Source organism: Branchiostoma floridae, chromosome 17 (genome assembly GCF_000003815.2).
Source record: "Branchiostoma floridae strain S238N-H82 chromosome 17, Bfl_VNyyK, whole genome shotgun sequence".
NCBI classification, from domain to species: domain Eukaryota; kingdom Metazoa; phylum Chordata; class Leptocardii; order Amphioxiformes; family Branchiostomatidae; genus Branchiostoma; species Branchiostoma floridae.
In genome coordinates, this window is record NC_049995.1 from 15051880 (window position 1) to 15070922 (window position 19043).

At 41.4% G+C, this 19043-nt stretch overlaps 1 protein-coding gene across 1 annotated transcript; it reads left to right on the plus strand.

Annotated features, from left to right (window-relative positions):
- Positions 1-12600: 12600 nt before the first annotated feature.
- On the plus strand, positions 12601-19043 carry LOC118404355 (titin-like). Its single transcript, XM_035803424.1, has 5 exons — positions 12601-12605; positions 12988-13081; positions 13490-18051; positions 18420-18516; positions 18825-19043. The coding sequence occupies exons 1-5, from the start codon at positions 12601-12603 to the stop codon at positions 19041-19043; spliced, it is 4977 nt and encodes a 1658-aa protein (XP_035659317.1).

Here is a 19043-nt window from a genome sequence, read left to right on the forward strand (position 1 = left end):
TATAACACAGTCAAATGATTTTATTGACCTTTAGTCTGATTAGGGTTATTTTAGACAAAAGTATGTGATGTCTGCAAGCGTTGTCTGTTTTAAGTAGCCAACTTTAGCCCCCAGATTCAACGAAGACAGACGCACAGAGAGATCACTTTGACTTTATTAGAATTGTATAGAGGGCAATATGTGAAATCTAGGCATATATATATAGAGAGAGAGACACACACAGAGAGAGAGACACAGAGAGGGAGAGACGGATAGGTAGGTAGATATACATGAACTTGATGAAGATACAGATATAGATATATACACAGTTATCCGAGATCTTTTTCCCAAGTTCACTTAAAAAGATCCTTGAAACATGTATGTTTTCAATTATCAAGTTAGATATTACATAACACAAAACAACAAGTCAAAGTCAACGGCCCGACATTGATTTTTACATGAGTTTGATTTCCCTTCAACGTGCGCCCAGACGCTTTGTAGCCCACATTTACGCCGAGTCAATGACCGGAGGGTCGTTCCCGACTATATAATACGGACAAACGATTTTATTGACCTTCTGTCTGTCTAGAGTTTATTCCTAGCATTGGTATGTGATTAAAGAAAAAAGGTGGTTGTTTATACCATCACTAGATTTTTACAATATTATTCTCACTTAAAGTCACTTGTGTTGGGTGTAAAATGTAAACTACAGGAAATGTGTAGGTCCTTTGAAATTATGTCATTTAGAAAAGATCATAAAACTCTGATATTGTCTTCTAAAAATACATTAGAGTACATGTATTCTGTTTCTAATTTACGTAGTATTGCAATTATTCTCACTAAAAGCCATTCTTGTTGGGTGTAAACTAAAGACAATGTGTATGACATTCGAAATCATTTTTATTTCTTTCCCACGGTCAGTTAGAAAAGATCATAAAAATCCGATTTGATCTTTTAACAATACATCAAGTTACATGTATTATGTTGATAATTTTAATATTCTAAGTTTGATATATATTCCATCCAATAAAACGGATTCAAGCCAAAGTCAAAGTAGGACGATTCGATATCGGAATCTGGCTACCTAACATGCATTTGATTGAAAACATTGATTTTCTTTTAACGGTCACACAGGGACTTTACACAATCTGCTGGGATTCAAAATCAATTACGTGATATCGGGCTATTCCATTGCTCAAGCTGTAGGGAGAGGGGGTCTTAATCTGTGTATAATCAGTGGCATTCGACATCGTAATAACGACATTAAAGATCGATGATGATAATGATGATGACAATGGTTGCTACAATAAAAGCTTGTTGGAAAAAAAGTAAAAAAACACACATTTCAGTCAACGTTCAAAAAGCATCACTGTAGAATTTTCACCAAAATTTACATATTCTTTGCACCTCTTTTTATTGTATGTTTATCATCAATTACAGATGGCAGACATGGCAAGAGCGCCACTTCCGTCAGCGAACGGAGAGCGAACTACAGTCAACTGGCACGACCATCAGGTCACAGCGCTGAAGGTAAGACGAGAGAAGAGAAATGCGAGCCACATGATATGTATGCCGAAAGAGAAATTTATGATTCACGTTTCAAATTAGCTTATTGGATTAAAATGTTTTTGTTTTATTCTCACATTTCTAAACCACTTGCAGTTAGCCTTCAGTCTTGACCTTGCATTAATGATTTTAAAAAAAAAGTTTCCGTAATCAAACTGTACATGTGAAGTACGGTGTGGTGATTTTCATCTTCGTCCCATATTGTTCTATGACATGATTGTTTACGTAGTTTTGGAGCTACTTTCTATATTCCAGGTTGTTTTGTAGACTTGTAAACTAACCAATTATGATAGGTTAACTTTTTCTTTGCCATCTTTGACATCATCGAGGAGGAAAAAGGGGGAAATATATATGTGTACATGGGCGCTGCCCTTGTCAAAATGCTACTTATCCTAATGGCACAACCAGAGAGTACTTACTCCCAACGTTTCAGTGTCCGTCAGACACCATCATCAGGGTTAGAATGGCTGGATACGATTCTCGCTGCTACTTATAGCCGATGTAGGTGGCGCTGCAGCAGTTAGGATGCTGTCCCAAATGTGACTCAGTTTGTATCCCCCCTCGCCTCTGTCTGACAGACACCGAAACGTTAGTAGTAAGTACTTCCTGGTTGTGCCTAAAGAACCTTACTATATGAATAAAATTGCTACTTATCCTAATGATTAATACGGTGACTTTTTGCTTTCCCCACAGCCGGACCCGCCCGAGTGCCCGCCCGTGAAGCTGGTGTGGTGTGGGGACATCAGTGGGGAGGTGGGCGTGATGGGCTCATGGGACGGCTGGAGCAAAGTCTGGAAACTTAACAGAAGGTTAGAGGAGTAAAGTAGACCCTTGTCTACTGTATATAGCTTATAGACAAAACTTGTTCAGCTCTTGGAATAAGCCTTCCTCATGCGAAAACGGTGAAAGTCAGCACATAGCAAATATTTCCTTTAACTAGTCGAATTGCCAAAAAAGGAATGGAGTTTGTGGTGTCTTGTAGAAGTTTTCTCTATGGATGGATGGAATAAGGAAGTAACGGAAGATTCTGTTGTTCCAGTGAGAAGGGAGAGTACAGCGTGGCGCTGAAGATCCCCTGTGGTCAGCACGAGTACAAGTTCCTGGTCAACAACACCTGGTTTCACGACGAGACCAAGGTAAAGATATCAATAGCATTGAGTCACGATAAGTTGTTTTCTTGTATTTCTCGTGGAAACTAGACAAATTGTTGTTGACATCGGGTAATATCTATGATAACTGGCTTCCTACCCTCTTATACTTAGATAGTGATAAAAGATTATATTAGTGATATTTATTACGGAAACTGATTTTAGAGTTAAATCAGAATAATCCAGCTACCGTGAGAACTACTACCTGTCAGAACCGTAAGAGAAGAATGCATGTAAAGCTATTTTAAGGGAAATAAAATATATCATAATTATGCAAATGAAAGAATAAAATCCAAAGATTCTCACTCCCTTTCTTGGCCCGCTCTCCTCCATAGCCGACTGTATCCAACTCGTTTGGGACCCTGAACAACCTCGTCAACGTAGTCAAACTTTCCAATGGTCAAGCGAAAGCCGGCATCAATGGGGCCCATAAGAAGTCTATCCCCGACGATATCCCAAACAAAACGAACAAGCCCCTTAAACCATCCGAACCGACTCTTCCAAACAAAACAGCCAACGAAAGCTTAGATGGTTACAAACAGAAGGCAACAACCGCCACCACCGCTACCACCACAACGCCCCAAATCCAGGAAATTTGCAAGCTTGAGACAGCCAAATTAAAAGAAAGCTGCAAAACGAAGACGACAACCGTCACCAGCAACAACGTGACAGGCCCCCAAATCCCCCAGGAGATTCGCAAGCCTGAGGAGGTTAGCTTTGGTGATACTGGATTCGGTCAGCACGCCAAGCCTACAAGCAATGGTCCGGCCGACAGCGTTCAGGGGAAAGGAGAAGTCTCCAATAAAGAGCCCATGCTACAGACGTGCCCAGTGCCGAAGACCACCGCCAGCCGAGCTTCTCGTCCAGTAGTCCCACCCAAACCTGGGAATTCGACGACAGCCACTCCTTCATCAGCAGTTAATCCAGACCCGCTACTCACCACTAAGGCGACATCTAAAGATGTCTGTGTTGTGGAACCAGTGCAACAGAAGTGTCCGCAGTCACAGACGACCGCTTACCGGGTTCCTCCAGCTAAATCCCTACCTAAAGCTCCGACGAAGGCAACAACCACAGCTCCTCCACAGAACGCCAGAGCTCGTCCCGAGGTCCCACCAAAGCGTACAGCAGATAAAACAGGCAGGCCTGAAGTTGGAACTGTTGGAGGTACAAGAAATCCCGAAGCAGCACCGCCAACAGCAAGAAATACATTTAAACAGCCTCCCGCGACGAAGCCAAAACCCACCCAGAAACGTGTGGTGACTTCACAAGCTGCATCCAGGACGGCGGCTAAAACTGTGGACGGCAAGGGGCCCTCCTCACAGTCTGGCCAGGCAGAGACTCGGTATTGTACCCTTAGTCCTTTGATATTAGTGGGATCGTCTTTTAATCAAGAAGTTCAGTAGAAGCCGTTTAATCGCACACCCAATCTACCAGCGTATTTCGTGCAATTGTCCGACGTGTGCAATAGTGCGACGTTGCCCAGTTGGACTTTTCGTCGTGCAGATAAGCTACGAGGGGCATTCAATAAGTAATGCCCCTGACCCACTGCCAGTTGTCTGATCTAGATGAAATGTTGCATGTGTAATGAGTCATATCTCTATGGATTATGTTGCAAAAAAACAGCTCTGAACTAATTGTGGTTACTGATTTACTGGTGTTTGAACTGAGTCAGGTGCGAAATGGACCAGGTGTGAAATGGAGCAAGTTGAGTGTCGCGCAGTGATCCGGTTTTTGTATTTGAAAGGACGCACACCAAAAGGGACTTTTGATGAAATGAAAAAAACTTATGGTGATGATGCCCCATCATATGACCTTGTAAAACGCTGGCATCCTGAATTCAAACAAGGCCGGAAGTCTGTGGAAACAGCTCCCAGACCTGGTCGTCCCTCTTCTGCCATTGATGAGGCACCTGTCGGAGGACCAACCTGGGATGTCCTACAAGAACGGTGTCCAGAGCTACATCAAATGATGGGAGAAATGTGGGTGGTTCCTATGTAGAGAAAGACTAATAACTGTGCCAAGTTTCATTAATCTCCTGCTATGGGAAATGGGTCAGGGACATTACTTATTGAATGCCCCTCGTAACAATAGAGTGAATGGGAGCCGGTTTGGGACCTGGGGAATCCGTTCAATTGACAGAAGTGTGCGTTTATCTGCAATTTACTGGCTTCTAATGCACTGCATAGGTATCACTTGCACAGACCGTCATATTTACTAACCGTAGCTGTATCAACATAAGCTTTCAGTGTTACCATAGCAAAGTTCTTTTTTGGGAATTTCCTAGTGCCGTTGGTGACTGTAGTTTTACTTCTCGTCGCTAGGCAGAGCTGCAATAATAGGAATGCAGCATCGCATATTACCTAACTAAAGAAAGTTTCATCGTACTTTGGCAACTAATGGAATGTTTATCATCTTCTTTCTTTGTAGCCACAAGACGTTTGCTGGAAGAAAGGCCAAGACGAACAACTGAAGGTTTAATATAGGATATAGAGGTAGGAACAGATGATAATATAATATTTCTTCTGACTGACTTTTTAACAATTAGTCATTCTTAGATAACTTTGCTATATGAACAATAGAACATGATTGACTCATCTCTTGTTTCATGTCTTTTTCTCCAGATCTGGAAAAACATGATGCAACGGAGACTTCGACAATGACCTAAGAAGATGCATGTAAATGCTCTATTACCATTGGTCATGGTGTCACGGTCGATCCTAATATTAAGAAGCTATGGATCGTACCAAAAAAACGAACAAACTAAAAAGAAACAGAAATTAAATGGAAAAGTTTATGAAAGCAACCGTTACAATATCATTAATGACAGACAATTTCATGATCAATTGAAGTGCACAATTTGCCACACTTAGAATACTTTAAATGAAATAGAAGTCTTAAATAATCTATTATTTGCTGCTTAAGAGCAGGTAGTTGTTGATTGTGGTTTAAACAGTATGTATGATAATTCTTAAGCATCTAGATGATACAAAATCAGACATCAGATAAGTCAAAGCTATGCATAAATACATGCTGCAATGAAATAGGATGTTGTAGATGATGATACGCTGCTACGTGTAAATATGCTGCTACTACGTATGATTGTAACTATGACATTGATAGTATAGCTACTTTAAGCTGCTATAAATGATATATCATAATAACTGCCACGACCGATTCCCTTAGAGTTGTTGCTTGTATTTAAAATATAAGGGATGAACAAAATGCTTGTAGCTGAACGTTCTAAACATTGTAGACGACAATCAAAGCAGGTAACTTGTTCAGTACATAATCACATGGGGTATAAGAGAGACTTCACCATTGAAAAGGGTTGCCCTATATGTGTGTTTTTTTGTGTACTTCTGTGTGGCTGCCATTTCCAACATACACCAAGATTAATGTGCCAATTCACATAAGTCACCTTAGCTCAGAGGAACTGTCTCGTAAACCGGGGGTCGTGAGTTCAAACCTCACAGGTGGATGAAGTCGGTTTCTTGATCACTCTTCTTCTTCTAAACAAGAAAAGTTTGCACTAATATCTTACTTCTTTCTTATCGGAGAAAGGAGTACGTGTCCTTGTCTGTACAGCGATAGCCTGTATGCTAGACTGTTCACAGGGCCAATACAGCCCAACTACAGCAGACCTCCGATACTCTGATAAACACGATAGATATTACTGAGATCCGGCTGGAGTCTGGTATCCGGGCTATTAGAGCGTTATCAGCCGCATAAATTCCACGTTATTTACCCTAGCTACTTCACAGATGTGCAAGCTGTTAGCCTGTGTTTACAACGACAATCTTTATTGACACGACAAAAGTACAGCGACTTTCGTAAGGTCTACATGTATAACAACTACTTACAGTACAACTAAACACAAGCTCTCGTTGGCTGGGCTTAATGACCCCCTCCCCGGCGGCAATCGTAGGACCGGCCGCTAGGGGCGCAGTTTTAGTCAGGCTATGCAAGCTGTGATGTTTATCAAATCTAACATGTCAGAGTTGAAGCTTTGACATTTCGCTAGATCAGATCACACACCTCTCAGTATACAGTAACCTTAAAGTGAACAAACAGGTTTAGTCTCCGTCAGCTTGAAGACAAATACGTTTGTGGCGGACAAGCTCTGAAGTATCTAAGTCTATCATTGTCGTCCGATTTTTCCTCACAGGTAGGAATATATCCATTGTTCAAATTAATGATCTCTGAGGTAGGTTTGCTACGCTCCGTAGAAAGTTATAACATGGTCTTTTGAAACTAGAAAAAATTACAGTCTTTCCTCCTGGCTGGCTGTTGAAAAAGACCAGAACAGTTTTCTTTGCGTAGTTACAAAGGATTTCTGCTTCTTCGTGGTTTCAACTGCAACACGTTGTGCTCGAAAGTTGCTAACATTTTGTTCAGAAAGTAGTTTATTAGGGTAGAGAAATATATTTACGTGACGAAGACAGGATCATTGTTTGTTTGTTTGTTGTGCACTCGTGCAAATATAATTCTATGTCATCCTGACCTTGCCGAGCGCGTTCGTAAAAGAGACATACAACATTGAAGAAAAGGCACACACAGAAAAAAACTAATATCTTTAGAAAATAGTTGTGAGATACCTATACAAGATAAGGTGGGATAATTGGTGGAGTGCTGGACGTGACCAGATAAGCAACTACAGTCGGTGTATTTGTGGTGCATCCAGGTAAACATAATTCCATGTCATCCTGACCTTACCGGTCAATGACGCGTTTGTAAGAGAGACGTACAATCTAAAGAAAAATCACATACAGAAAAGAATCAATAGCTTTTAAAAGGTGTCTATGGAGGCAGACGTGTCAAATGGATGATAGAAGAGAAGAATTTTTCCAAATAGGGACAAATAAGCAATGCCATGTGAAGTCAGTCTTTTTCAGTCCCCACTCAAAATTGGGCAAATTAAAGCGTATCTGAAACCATAGGTCCCTCTATAACGTCAGGTTACTTTGTCTTAATGCACGAAGAGGAGTGTGCACAATTGAAGACCACATGACACTGTCGGCTTCATTCGTAAGCAAGCGTGACCAGATTAGCAACTACATACGGTGCTTTTGTTCTCCACTCAGGTGAACATAATTCCACTGTGTCATGCTGACCTTACCTGTTCCGGACGCGTTTGTAATGGAGGCACACAAAATTGAAGACAGGTCACACACAGAACGTCTTTAAAAAAACGCTCCTGCTAGGGCAACCTCACTCCCCTGGGCACAAAGCAACGTGCGGGGCATTGTCCAGTAAAGTCTAGACGTAGAAAAAACGCTCGTTATGTTGTCATGTCGTAGTTGGGATGAGACCATATTTCATATTTCATCTAAGCATATCGCAGTAGAGCGAAGGAAAGCGTACCTCGTCTTCACGTTACTTTCAAATTGTCTAAATACACAAAAATAGGAGTGTGCACTTTTAAAGACCACATGACACTGTTGGCTTCATTCATAAGCAAGTAGTGATGTTTATCGGGGTTAGATATGACCTCCCATGTCAGATGTGAAAGTGCATAGTTCACTAGTGCTTCATCGGATGTAAACATACAGATTAGACTTTATGTCATGCAGAAGTAATTGTGTATATGTAAGCTCAAATATGGGTTCTCGCGCCATTATCATTCATATCTTTAATGTCTATTTTTTTTTAATTGATCAAGACGCTTGGTCACCTCTATAATTAAAAAATGATAATATTTTCTTTTATGCAAATGTTGAGATGGATGGGAATAATTGGTAAAAGAACGGTCGAGCAGACAGCTAAACCACAGAAAGTGGACGCATCAGAAGAGGAAATTCGTGGGAGGGTCATCTATGTGTGACAGAGGCCTTGCCCCATGTTGCGTCACTTAGGTCATGTTGATTGATTTTATGGATGGCATCCCGGCACGCATCAACAAACAAACAAACTGTAAATCGTATACGTACAAAGCAGCTACAAAATGAGCAAATATATAACGTAGATTGCAAAGAAATGCCATAGAATGCCAACGTCAATTCCAAGGTCAAAAAAGAAGATGTGAAAGAACAAAAATGAAGTGATTATTGTTCGGTATACCATACCCCGTGTGTGTGCTCAGTCATTTGTTCAACCTTCCTGACCACTCGTATTTAATAATAAAGGCAACTTGCGTAACCAATTCTATTTCATTCGCACTCTCGCATCAGTTTTGGGGTTTCCAAAAGGATGTCATCCATATGATCAAATCAACATGGCCATAAGGATATTGCAGTAATAAACACGCCAGGAATTTTGCGGGAACCACGTCGGGCTTTGACAATGCGAGGTGCCAAGTGACCCTCATACGTGCCTCTGGACGTCGTGACGTCTGTACGAAGTAAATATATATTTTCATCATGTATCTTGGCTTCAGTCCCAGCCTGGCCAGTTCACTCCGGGCTACTCCAGTAGACCATCTTCGCTGTTCAGCGCGGTAGAGTTTACAGATTATACAGGTGAGCATTCATCTAACGTTTTCCTATCGCAACCATATATTTATAAGTACTGAATAGAGGTACTATTGCTGTAGATGTATAACACATATTTCAATACGAAATATATAACGTAAATCTGGTATTAGAGGTCACAAGTGGTTACAGTAAACTATAACAGGTTGGATATTATCATCGTTGGTGAATCGTGATGATGGAATAAGATTTATATGAGTAACCGGTTACCAGTTTGTAGAAAACGATTTCCTGACCATAGTATTTGTTTATGGTTTAAGGATTTTACAGTTCGCACTTGATTGTTATTACTGGGGTGCGTACGTGCTAGGGCGACCTTAGAAGGTCAGTGACAATTATTAAACAGGTTTTAAATTGATATTTATCAATTTTGAGATACAAATGAGTAACCAGCTACCAGTTTGTAAAAAGCTGCTGGTTTACCATAACGTTAAACTTTGTTTACTGGCTGAAGAGATTTAGAGTTCCTACTTGGGTGTTATTGCTGGTATATGGACGTGTTTGGACGAACTCAGAGGGTCAACTACAGTTGATGGGTTAGGTTACAGTGTAAACATTACAGCCGGGTAATTCTGGTTGGAGCTGGGGTTTACTAAATAAGTAGCCAGATGGCCAACAGATTATCTGATTGTTACACGTATTACAAATATGAATTTAGTGGTACAATTATAGGGATACTTTATGGTTAACAGTGTAGTTTAGTACCCAAGACATAAGGCATAGCCCATCGATAACAAGTTCTCGTTCAATGGTGTTTACGTAATAATCAATATAGATAAAAATGGTGAGCCATAGGGAAATATTGAGGGTTTCCAGATTGTGCAGTTTTGCAATAATGTGGGCAAATGGCCAGCGGATAGACGTACTATGTTATATTGGGCAAATAATTTAAACAGACAAGATGCATTTCTACACATATTACGGTTGGGAACTATACGAGTGATTGCTTTGGATAAACTTGCAGCAAACACAACACATCGCAAATGATACTCGAACTAAGACATCTAAAACGAAATAAAAGTATTTCACTCACACAAAAATGCTAGTCAAATTGATGAAAGATGATACACATATTGGAGGATATCTATTTATCAAAAGTATCGATGATAAAGTAAACTTGACAAATGCAAGTTTAGGGAAGTTTGTGTCAATGTCAATGGCATTACTCGGATTCCACAGGAAGTCATAATAACAAAGTAGTCGCATACATTTTGGACAGTCATCTAATTTGTGCATTGTTTTCTTTTATTTGCAACGATTTCTGAAAAAAGTTTGGGGAATCTTACTCCTCCTTTGTACTAAAGAATACCGATATGTATTTGTTAGTCTTGAAAAGTGAAATACGATCGATTGGCTGTTAGTGATGCTACATACAATAAATCTCAGTCATGTCGTCTGTCATGGTTGAATTATTGGTTTGGTTATGATGCATCTGGGGGCATCTTCTGTAACAGGGGTCAGATTGTATCTATAGAGGCCATTGAATTACATCCAAGTCTTTCCACGCTAACATACAGAAAGAAATACTGAAAACCATTCTCCTCTTAACATCACCAAACCCACAAATTACAGAAAAGATAGGATACTTCGTGTTCTACTGTCTCAGAAAAAAAATCCAATAAGATACAGTTTAACGTTTGACAAAGACTAGAGTAGTTGCTTACTGTACTGTTGTTCCATTGTTCGCTGCTAATCTGAGTACACGGTCCTTGTTAGAAAAAATACGATAAAATAAAAATAAAGGTATTTATTTGTCTTGTGTCCTCTACAGTAGCAAAAGGTCACGAGCCAAGATGGCGGACCGAACAAAGGAATGTAGCCCTCTGACGGCCGAGAGGTCAAGTACAGCTGTCAAGGTAGGACTGAAATAGAAGAGTTATTCTATGTATGTAAATAAACGACTTAACTGCCATGTTTCCCCTTTCCCCTGCATTGCATCACATGTACATAAGGTACTCTGTCATTGTCAAATATACATGCATTACCAGTTACAATCGTTGCGCAATAAACTTGACTTGACTTAACTATGAGGTCAAATACGCAGTATGATTTTTATCAGTATTCTTTAAAAGCATGTGTCCAAAGTTAAAATCTTAAAGCTTGAAAAAGAGATGAAAACAAATATGATAACTTTAATCACTCCACCCCAAGGGATTGATGTCCTGTTTTGTATTCTCTCTCTGTCTCCCCTCTCTCTCTCTATTTATCTCCCTCGCTGTCTCTCTCTCTCTCTGTATGTGTGTGTGTGTGTGTGTGTGTGCGCGCGTGTGTGTTTGTGTGTGTGTTGTGTGTGTGTGTGTGTGTGTGTGCTGTGTGTGTGCGCGTATGTGTTTGTGTCTGAGTTTGTGTATTTTTGCCTTGTAGTTTTGTACGTTCTGTCAGATGGCGCTTACTGTAGGAATTGGTGAAGTCTGTAATCTCAGATCGCCTTGTCGTCTAGATGCTGGCATAGTACGCTAAAGAAAACCTTAATAATTGCTTTTGTCCATAGGCCGGGGCAGAGGACAGCGTGCCTGTGACCTTTGTGCTGAGTTCGAAAGGAAGGACCAGCGGTGACGTGGTCATTCTGGGGTCATGGGACGACTGGAGTCAGGCACGGAAACTAGAAAATAAGTAAGTAGGACTCTAGTCTAGGGCTAAGCGAGTTTATCAAGCAAGCTTTTGTAAGCCAAGATTTTGACAAAATCGCCTCTGCAGTTCCAGAACAAGTCGCTAGGGGTCCAAACCATATTTGCTATATCACAAGGCCACAGCATGCCCAGGTCAAAATATACCAAAAATAAGACTTAAAGTTCTGTTGCAATATCAAGGTCGCATGTCTGGTATTTTAAAATCTTTTGATTTTGTTGCAATTATGGGAATGTTTGTCTGAGTAATATTTATGTAAATTTCTGATATGTGTAAAATTGAAACCCGGAAAACCCTGCACAAAAATCCACGGATGATCATATATGTGAATGAGCTTTTTGATGTTTGTATGTTGTATTTAATGCTTTTATGTTTAGTTTGGTATGTGTTAGTTTAATATTGTATATGTAAACATTGTCATTGCAAGTTCTGATGTTTTTGTGAGTTTGTTAGTGCTTAGATTGTGGTATCTTTATGTATATGTGATGTGTTTATACTTGTGATTTCTTGTCTTGTATTTTTATATTTGTCCTTTTGTTGCAAATGGGAATGTTTGAGTAATATTTCTGTAAATTTGTGATATGTGTAAAATTGAAACCAGGGAAGGAAAACCCTGCACAGAAACCCAGGGATGACACCCCTGCACAGAAGTCCTGGGGAAGAAACCCCAGCACAAAAAATCCAGGGGGGATAAAACACCCCTGTAAAAAAAGTCCTAGGGAGCAAACCCTAGCCAAAAAAAGCCAGTGGGAATGGCCCCTGCAACAATATGTAAATGTGTTATAGTATATAGTACTGCATATGTCTAGATGATGGAGTAAATAGTAAGACACTAGTGTGTAAAATATGGTAAGGGAATGCTCGTGTAAATATTCTATAATGATTGTGTTTAGTTTTAAGTGATTATCTTTGAATGTTTTGTAATTTATAACTTGTGAATAAAATGTGAGAAAAAAAATATCAAGGTCGCATACCAGGGGGCCCAAAATTGACTTTGCCCTTTGTCTTCCCAACAGCTACTCACATACCTGATATCATCGTAATCTATTTAGAGGTTTTTGAGTTCTGCTAACTACAAATATCGGGAAACACAAACACAAAACACACACAGACACCCACACACACAGCCTCACCCCAAACAATATCTCCATATTTCAGACATATAATCAGACTGATTGATCCTTACTATTATCTTGCAGGGAGGACACGTTGGAAGCGTGTCTTGACTTACCCAGTGGAGACTATGAGTATAAATTCAAGATGGGCAAAACCTGGTTCTGCGACACGACAAAGGTATAGTGCACAGAAAGTTAACTTTCTCAACTAGAGTGCTATCCTTCTCTACGAAGGAAAAAGTCAATGCAATCTGTTTCATCTTAGCTTTGGCACAACCTATAAAGCTAAAAGCATAGGCAGTTTACATGCCGGAACAAGACATGACTATAGTAGCCTTTAACAGGGGGCAGAGGCTGAATATTGAAGATGCCAACACTGATGTTTGAGAGACTTGTGCGCATTATAATGGACCCCAAACCAGTGTTTTTTTAACGAAGGGATTTGTGTTCTTTAGTTTCACCGTATCTATCCCCCACCTCCGTGTTCTACATTATTCATTCACTCTAGAATATCCCATATCAAAGTATTATTTTCTATACAAAATTCACCTATTGAGAAGTTCCTCTTTACCTCCCTCCCCCACAGCCAGTAGTGCCGAACGTGTTTGGAACACTCAACAACTACATTGAAGTAGTCAAAGAGACGGATGGAGGCTCAGCTACAAGTTTTCCCGAGACGGTTCAAGTCACGCATCTTGACCCTGAAATACTGCAGCAGGCACTTGCCAAAGTCTCGGAGGAGACACAAACGAGTGAGGTTGAAATTGAGAAAACTGACGAACGCAGCACTGCAGGAGGAGACGACAAGAATTCAACAACTTTTGTTGAAGAGCAGACGCCGATCCAAGAAGACAAGGTCTCGGAGGAGAAAGAAACGAGCAAAGATGGAGTTGAGAAAACTGATGAAAGCACTATTGCAGAATGTGTCAGGATCTCAGCAACATGTGTTGAAGAGAAGACGATCCAAGAAAACAAGGTCTCGGAAGAAAAAGAAGCGCCAGAAGATAAAATTGAGACAACTGATGAAAGTGGCATTGCAGAAAAAGACGACAAGATCTCTCCAACATGTTCTGAAGAGCAGACGATCCAAGAAGACACGGAGCCAACAGCGACAGTCGCACCACAGCAGTTTGTCATACAAGATTCACTGATGAGCATTTGTATGACGCCTGACATGCCTCCTCCAGTCATTTCAAAGCAGGCGACACATGAAGACAAGGATTTCTCCGAGGAAACAGTTTCACAGGGACGAAAAAGAGACGAGCCTACTGTCTGTGTCTGTAGAAAGCCAGTGCCGATTCCGGTCAGACCAGTTCCACAGGAGACTACTTCAAATGATGTCATCGAGTCTGAATCCGAGGCCATCACTGAAACAGCGTCACAAGATGAAACAGCTGCAGAGGGTTCTGAAGACACGAGTCAAAAGTCAAACGAAACAGCACAACAACATGAAGAAGTAGTAAAGGAAGAACAACCCGAGTTGACTATGGAAACAAGAGTTGAGAACTTTGATCAAACTGCTGTTAGCGTGGTCGAAAGGCTTGAAGAAAAGGATGACATTAAAACAACAGCCCAAGAGACAACCCAAATGGTTGAAACAATCACTCCAGATGTCGAAAAGGAGTCGAAAGAAAGGGTTACACCAGATAGCGTTGAGAAAGAAGAGGACAATACTGTGCCGGAGGCAATTATGATAAAAGACACAACAGGGAAAGGAGTTGCCTTTGTGGAAAAGGAGGCAAAACCAGACGAAAGAGCTGAAGATGAGGAAACTGTTTCACGGGAAGGAAAAACAGACGAGCCTGTGATCTGTATCTGTTATAAACCAACTCCAGTCACACTAGTTCTATCACCAGAGACTACATCAGAAGATGCCATCGAGCCCAAATCCGTGGCCACCACTGACACAACATCACCAGATAAAACAGTAGGAGATATTGCTGAAGGCACTGATAAAAAGCCAGACGAAACAGCACAACAACAAGAAGTAAAGGTGGTGGAAGAACAACCTGAGTCGTCTGTGGACGAAGAAGATGGGAAGCCAGTTGAACAGGCTGCAGATGACAATGTTCAGAAGGTAGAAAGCGTAGAAGTTTCCATGGAAACACCATTACGAGATGAAGAGGTTGAAATAATTGATGAGAAAAGAGAAGAAGTTGTCCAAGACATCAAAGAGAAGCCAGATCAGAAGGTTTCCAATGAGGAAACACCTCAGAACGAAGCAACTGAGAGGCCTGACCTGGACGTTAGTGACAAATCAGAGGAAAAGACTTCTTCTCAGACAACACATCCAGACCAAGCAGCTGACGAGGACGTCATAGACATTGTAGTGCAGTCGGTAGACGAAACAGTTGTTAAAGCTGCCCCAGCCGCGGGTGAGACGTTTGAAGAGAATATTCATACCGAAGTCACACTACCAGATGAAACGATTAAAACAACTGTGCCATGTACTGTGGCTGCACCGGAAGAGATAGATGAAACAAATGTTTGGCCACCACAAGAGATAACTATTCAAGAAGCTGTCACGAATCTTGAAACTGCAGTCATAACAGAATCGCCTACACAAGACAAAGACGATACTGCAGCAGACTTTGTCGCTGCAACAGACGAATTGGCTGCGTCCGAAATCCAGCGACGAGTGACAGATTCAGTTCAAGAAGTTTCCCCACAAATCGCTGAAAAGGTAGAAGATCAGGACGCTACAGCTACAAAAAAAGATGAGGAATCCTCCGAAATACCTCAGTCAGAGGGAACCACTCATGACACTGTGTTGGTAACGTCTGAAGACGTATATGAGAAAGGTCATTCTGAAATATCTCCAACTAAGGAACCAGTTGAAGTAATTGTCTTAGACACTGTTGAAAAATTGGACGACACTACCCAGACGGAAACCCCACCGGCACTGCCAACTGGAGTAGCAGACACTGCTGAGAAAGTTACCTCCAAAACAGCACCAACGTTTGAACCTACACAGAAGGATGCCCCTGACATAGCTGAAGAGGTGAAGGTTATAACGGTAAAGATTACGAAGGAACCACAGACAGGCAAACCATTTAAGGCGGCTGCTTTACAAAGCAAAACGTATGCTCAGGCTGTCAAGGACAGTTTCCCCAAAGTTGAGAAGACCGTACAGGAAAACGGAGACATGTCAGATGTGGGCGAAACTCACAAGGAGACACCACCAAAAGACAAGTCGGTCGATGAGACTGTGCCAGAAAATGTGGAACTACCAAAAGAGGAAGTTACTGAAATGCTGCCATCAGAAAAAGTCGAGGAGAAAGTGTCAGAAAAGGAGGAGCTAACAAAAGAAGAAATCCACATCGATGCACCATCCGAAGACATAATCATTAAGACGATAGTAGAGCCACAAAGCGTGGAGTTTGGAGAAGAGAAAGTTCACACAGAAACTCCACCACCAGACAAGCCAGTTGAGAGGGTAGTATCAGAAAAGACGGAAGAACCTAAAATGGAAATCCACACTGAAACTCCACCAGAAGACAAAACGCCTGAAAACACTGTACAACAGCAACAAGTAGAAGTGGTGGAAGAAGAGAAAGAGGAGGTACAAGTCGTAGTACAAGAGAAAGTACAAACAGAAACACTATCACCAGACAAGACAGTTGAGACGAAAGTATCAGAAAAGATGGAAGGACTGGAAGAGGAAGTCAGCATTGAAACGCCACCAGAAGACAAAACGGTAAAAGAGACTGTAAAGCCACAAGTATCAGAAGTGGTAGAAGAGACAATTCAGACAGAAGCTCCAGATAAGCCAGTTGACGAGAAAGTATCAGAAAAGGTTGAGGAAGCAAAAGAGGAAATCCACACTGAAGCACCACCAGAAGACAAAATAATTATGACGACTGTACAGCCACAAAACGTGGAAGTGGTAAAAGAGACAATTCACACAGAAACTCCACCACCAGACAAACCAGTTGACGAGAAAGTATCAGAAAAGGTGGAGGTACCAAAAGAGGAAATCCACACTGAAACACCACCAGAAGACAAAACGGTGGAAACGACTGTACAGACACATAAGGTGGAGGTGTCAGAAGATACAGTTCACACAAAAACACAACCACCAGACAAGCCAGTTGAGAAGGTGTCAGAAACGGTGGAAGTAACAAAAGAGGAAGTCCACATTGAAGCGTCAACAGAAAACGACAAACCAGTTGAAAAGATTGTACAACCACAACAAGTATCAGAAGTGTCAGAGAGGCAAGTTCATACAGAAACTACACAACCAGACAAACCAGTTGACGATAAAGTATCAGAAAAGGTGGAGATACCAAAAGAGGAAATCCACACTGAAACACCACCAGAAGACAAAACGGTGGAAACGACTGTACAGACACAAGAGGTGGAGGTGTCAGAAGATACAGTTCACACAGAAACTTCACCGCCCAAAAAAACAGTTGAGATAATAGTATCAGAAAAGAAGAAGGTAGTAAAAGAGGAAGTCCACACTGAAACGCCACTAGAAGACAGATCCGTTAAAGAGACTGTGCAACCACAAAAGGTGAAAGTGGTAGAAGATAAAGTTCAACCAGAAACTCCACCATCAGACAAGCCAGTTGAGATAATAGTATCAGAAAAGACGGAGGTAGTAAAAGAGGAAGTCCACACTGAAACACCACCAGAAGACAAGACGGTTGAAAAGACCATACAACATATAACAGTAGAAGTGTCAAAAGAGGAAAGTCACACAGAGACTCCACCAACAGACAAGCCAGTCGAAAAGAAAGTATTAGAAAAGGTTGAAGTACCGAAAGAAAAACTCCACATTGAAGCAAAATCAACAGTTGAGGAAACAGCCCCACACATAGTGGAGTGTTACAAAACTATTCACGAAATACTGACAGAGACAGAACCAACAGACAAAACAGTCGAAATAAAAGTATCTGACAAGGTGGAAGTACCAACAGAAAAACTCCACACTGAAGCAGAATCAATAGTTGAGAAAACAGCCCCTCCCAAAGTGGAGCCATGTTACAAAACCATTCACGAAATCCTGATGGAAGATACTACAGAGAAGATCCCACTGTTTGAGTATACCCAGTTCACACTTGTATGTAAGGAGGAGACCAGTGGTGACGTGTTCGTTCAAGGATCATGGGACGGATGGAAGGAGTCATTCAAACTCAACAAAAGGTAACGTTAAATCTACTAAATGACTGGTAGATTACTTTGCCTTTCTCATGTAGTTTTAAACGTTGAAGTTGTAAACGTTGCTCCTATATGTTATTGATTGTTATTCTAGATCTTTCCTTGTCAAATTTAAATCAATTTGTATTGTCTGTCAGCAGCGCTAGCCCGTTGTAATAGCCACAGGCGGCTAGTTGGGCAGCCCTGGATATGCGAGCTGAATAGCCAAACCTATAAGTGAATAGATGGCTACACAACGAGATTTGTGATGCCACGCTGTTAGCGGTAGACGTAATTTTGGGCCGTTGCCACTTTCTCGCCACTTTTGTTCTCTTCAATTCTTTGAAACTCGTTTCTTCAAATTCTTTTTGTAGTGAAGACGGAAGCTACAGCGAATCTGTGATGCTGCCATACGGTCTACATGAGTATAAGTACCGAGTTGGAAACAGTTGGATCCACGACGACACAAAGGTACATAGACATAGGTGAAACATATAGACACTGCATATTGTACTGAGGAAGACGTATGAAAGGCATTGAAAAGCCAGTACGAGAGTAACTGGTTGGGAAAAGAAACGATCCAGTATAAATTGCACTCCTCATTTCCTTACCACAGTCGGCAGTTCGCAACGCGTTCGGTACGATAAACAACGTGCTGAGGGTCCCCGCTGAGGCCGGAGGGAGCGAGTCTGTGGAGATACCGCCTGAAGAAGATAACTTAATAACTAAATTTAAGTCTCTGGTAATTTCTAAACAGCTGTTACGCTTCTACTCCACAGGCCGCGGTACGTAATGCCTTTGGTACGATAAACAACGTGCTGAGAGTCCCCGCAGAGGCCGGAGGGAAGGATTCATTAGAGATCCCACCAGAAGAAGACTCTGACCTGGAGGAGTGTATGAGGGTCCGGCTGGACTGGACAGGAGAGGCGACCGGAGACGTGTTCGTGTCGGGGTCTTGGGACGGCTGGACACGCAGCTGGAAACTAAAGAGGAGGTAA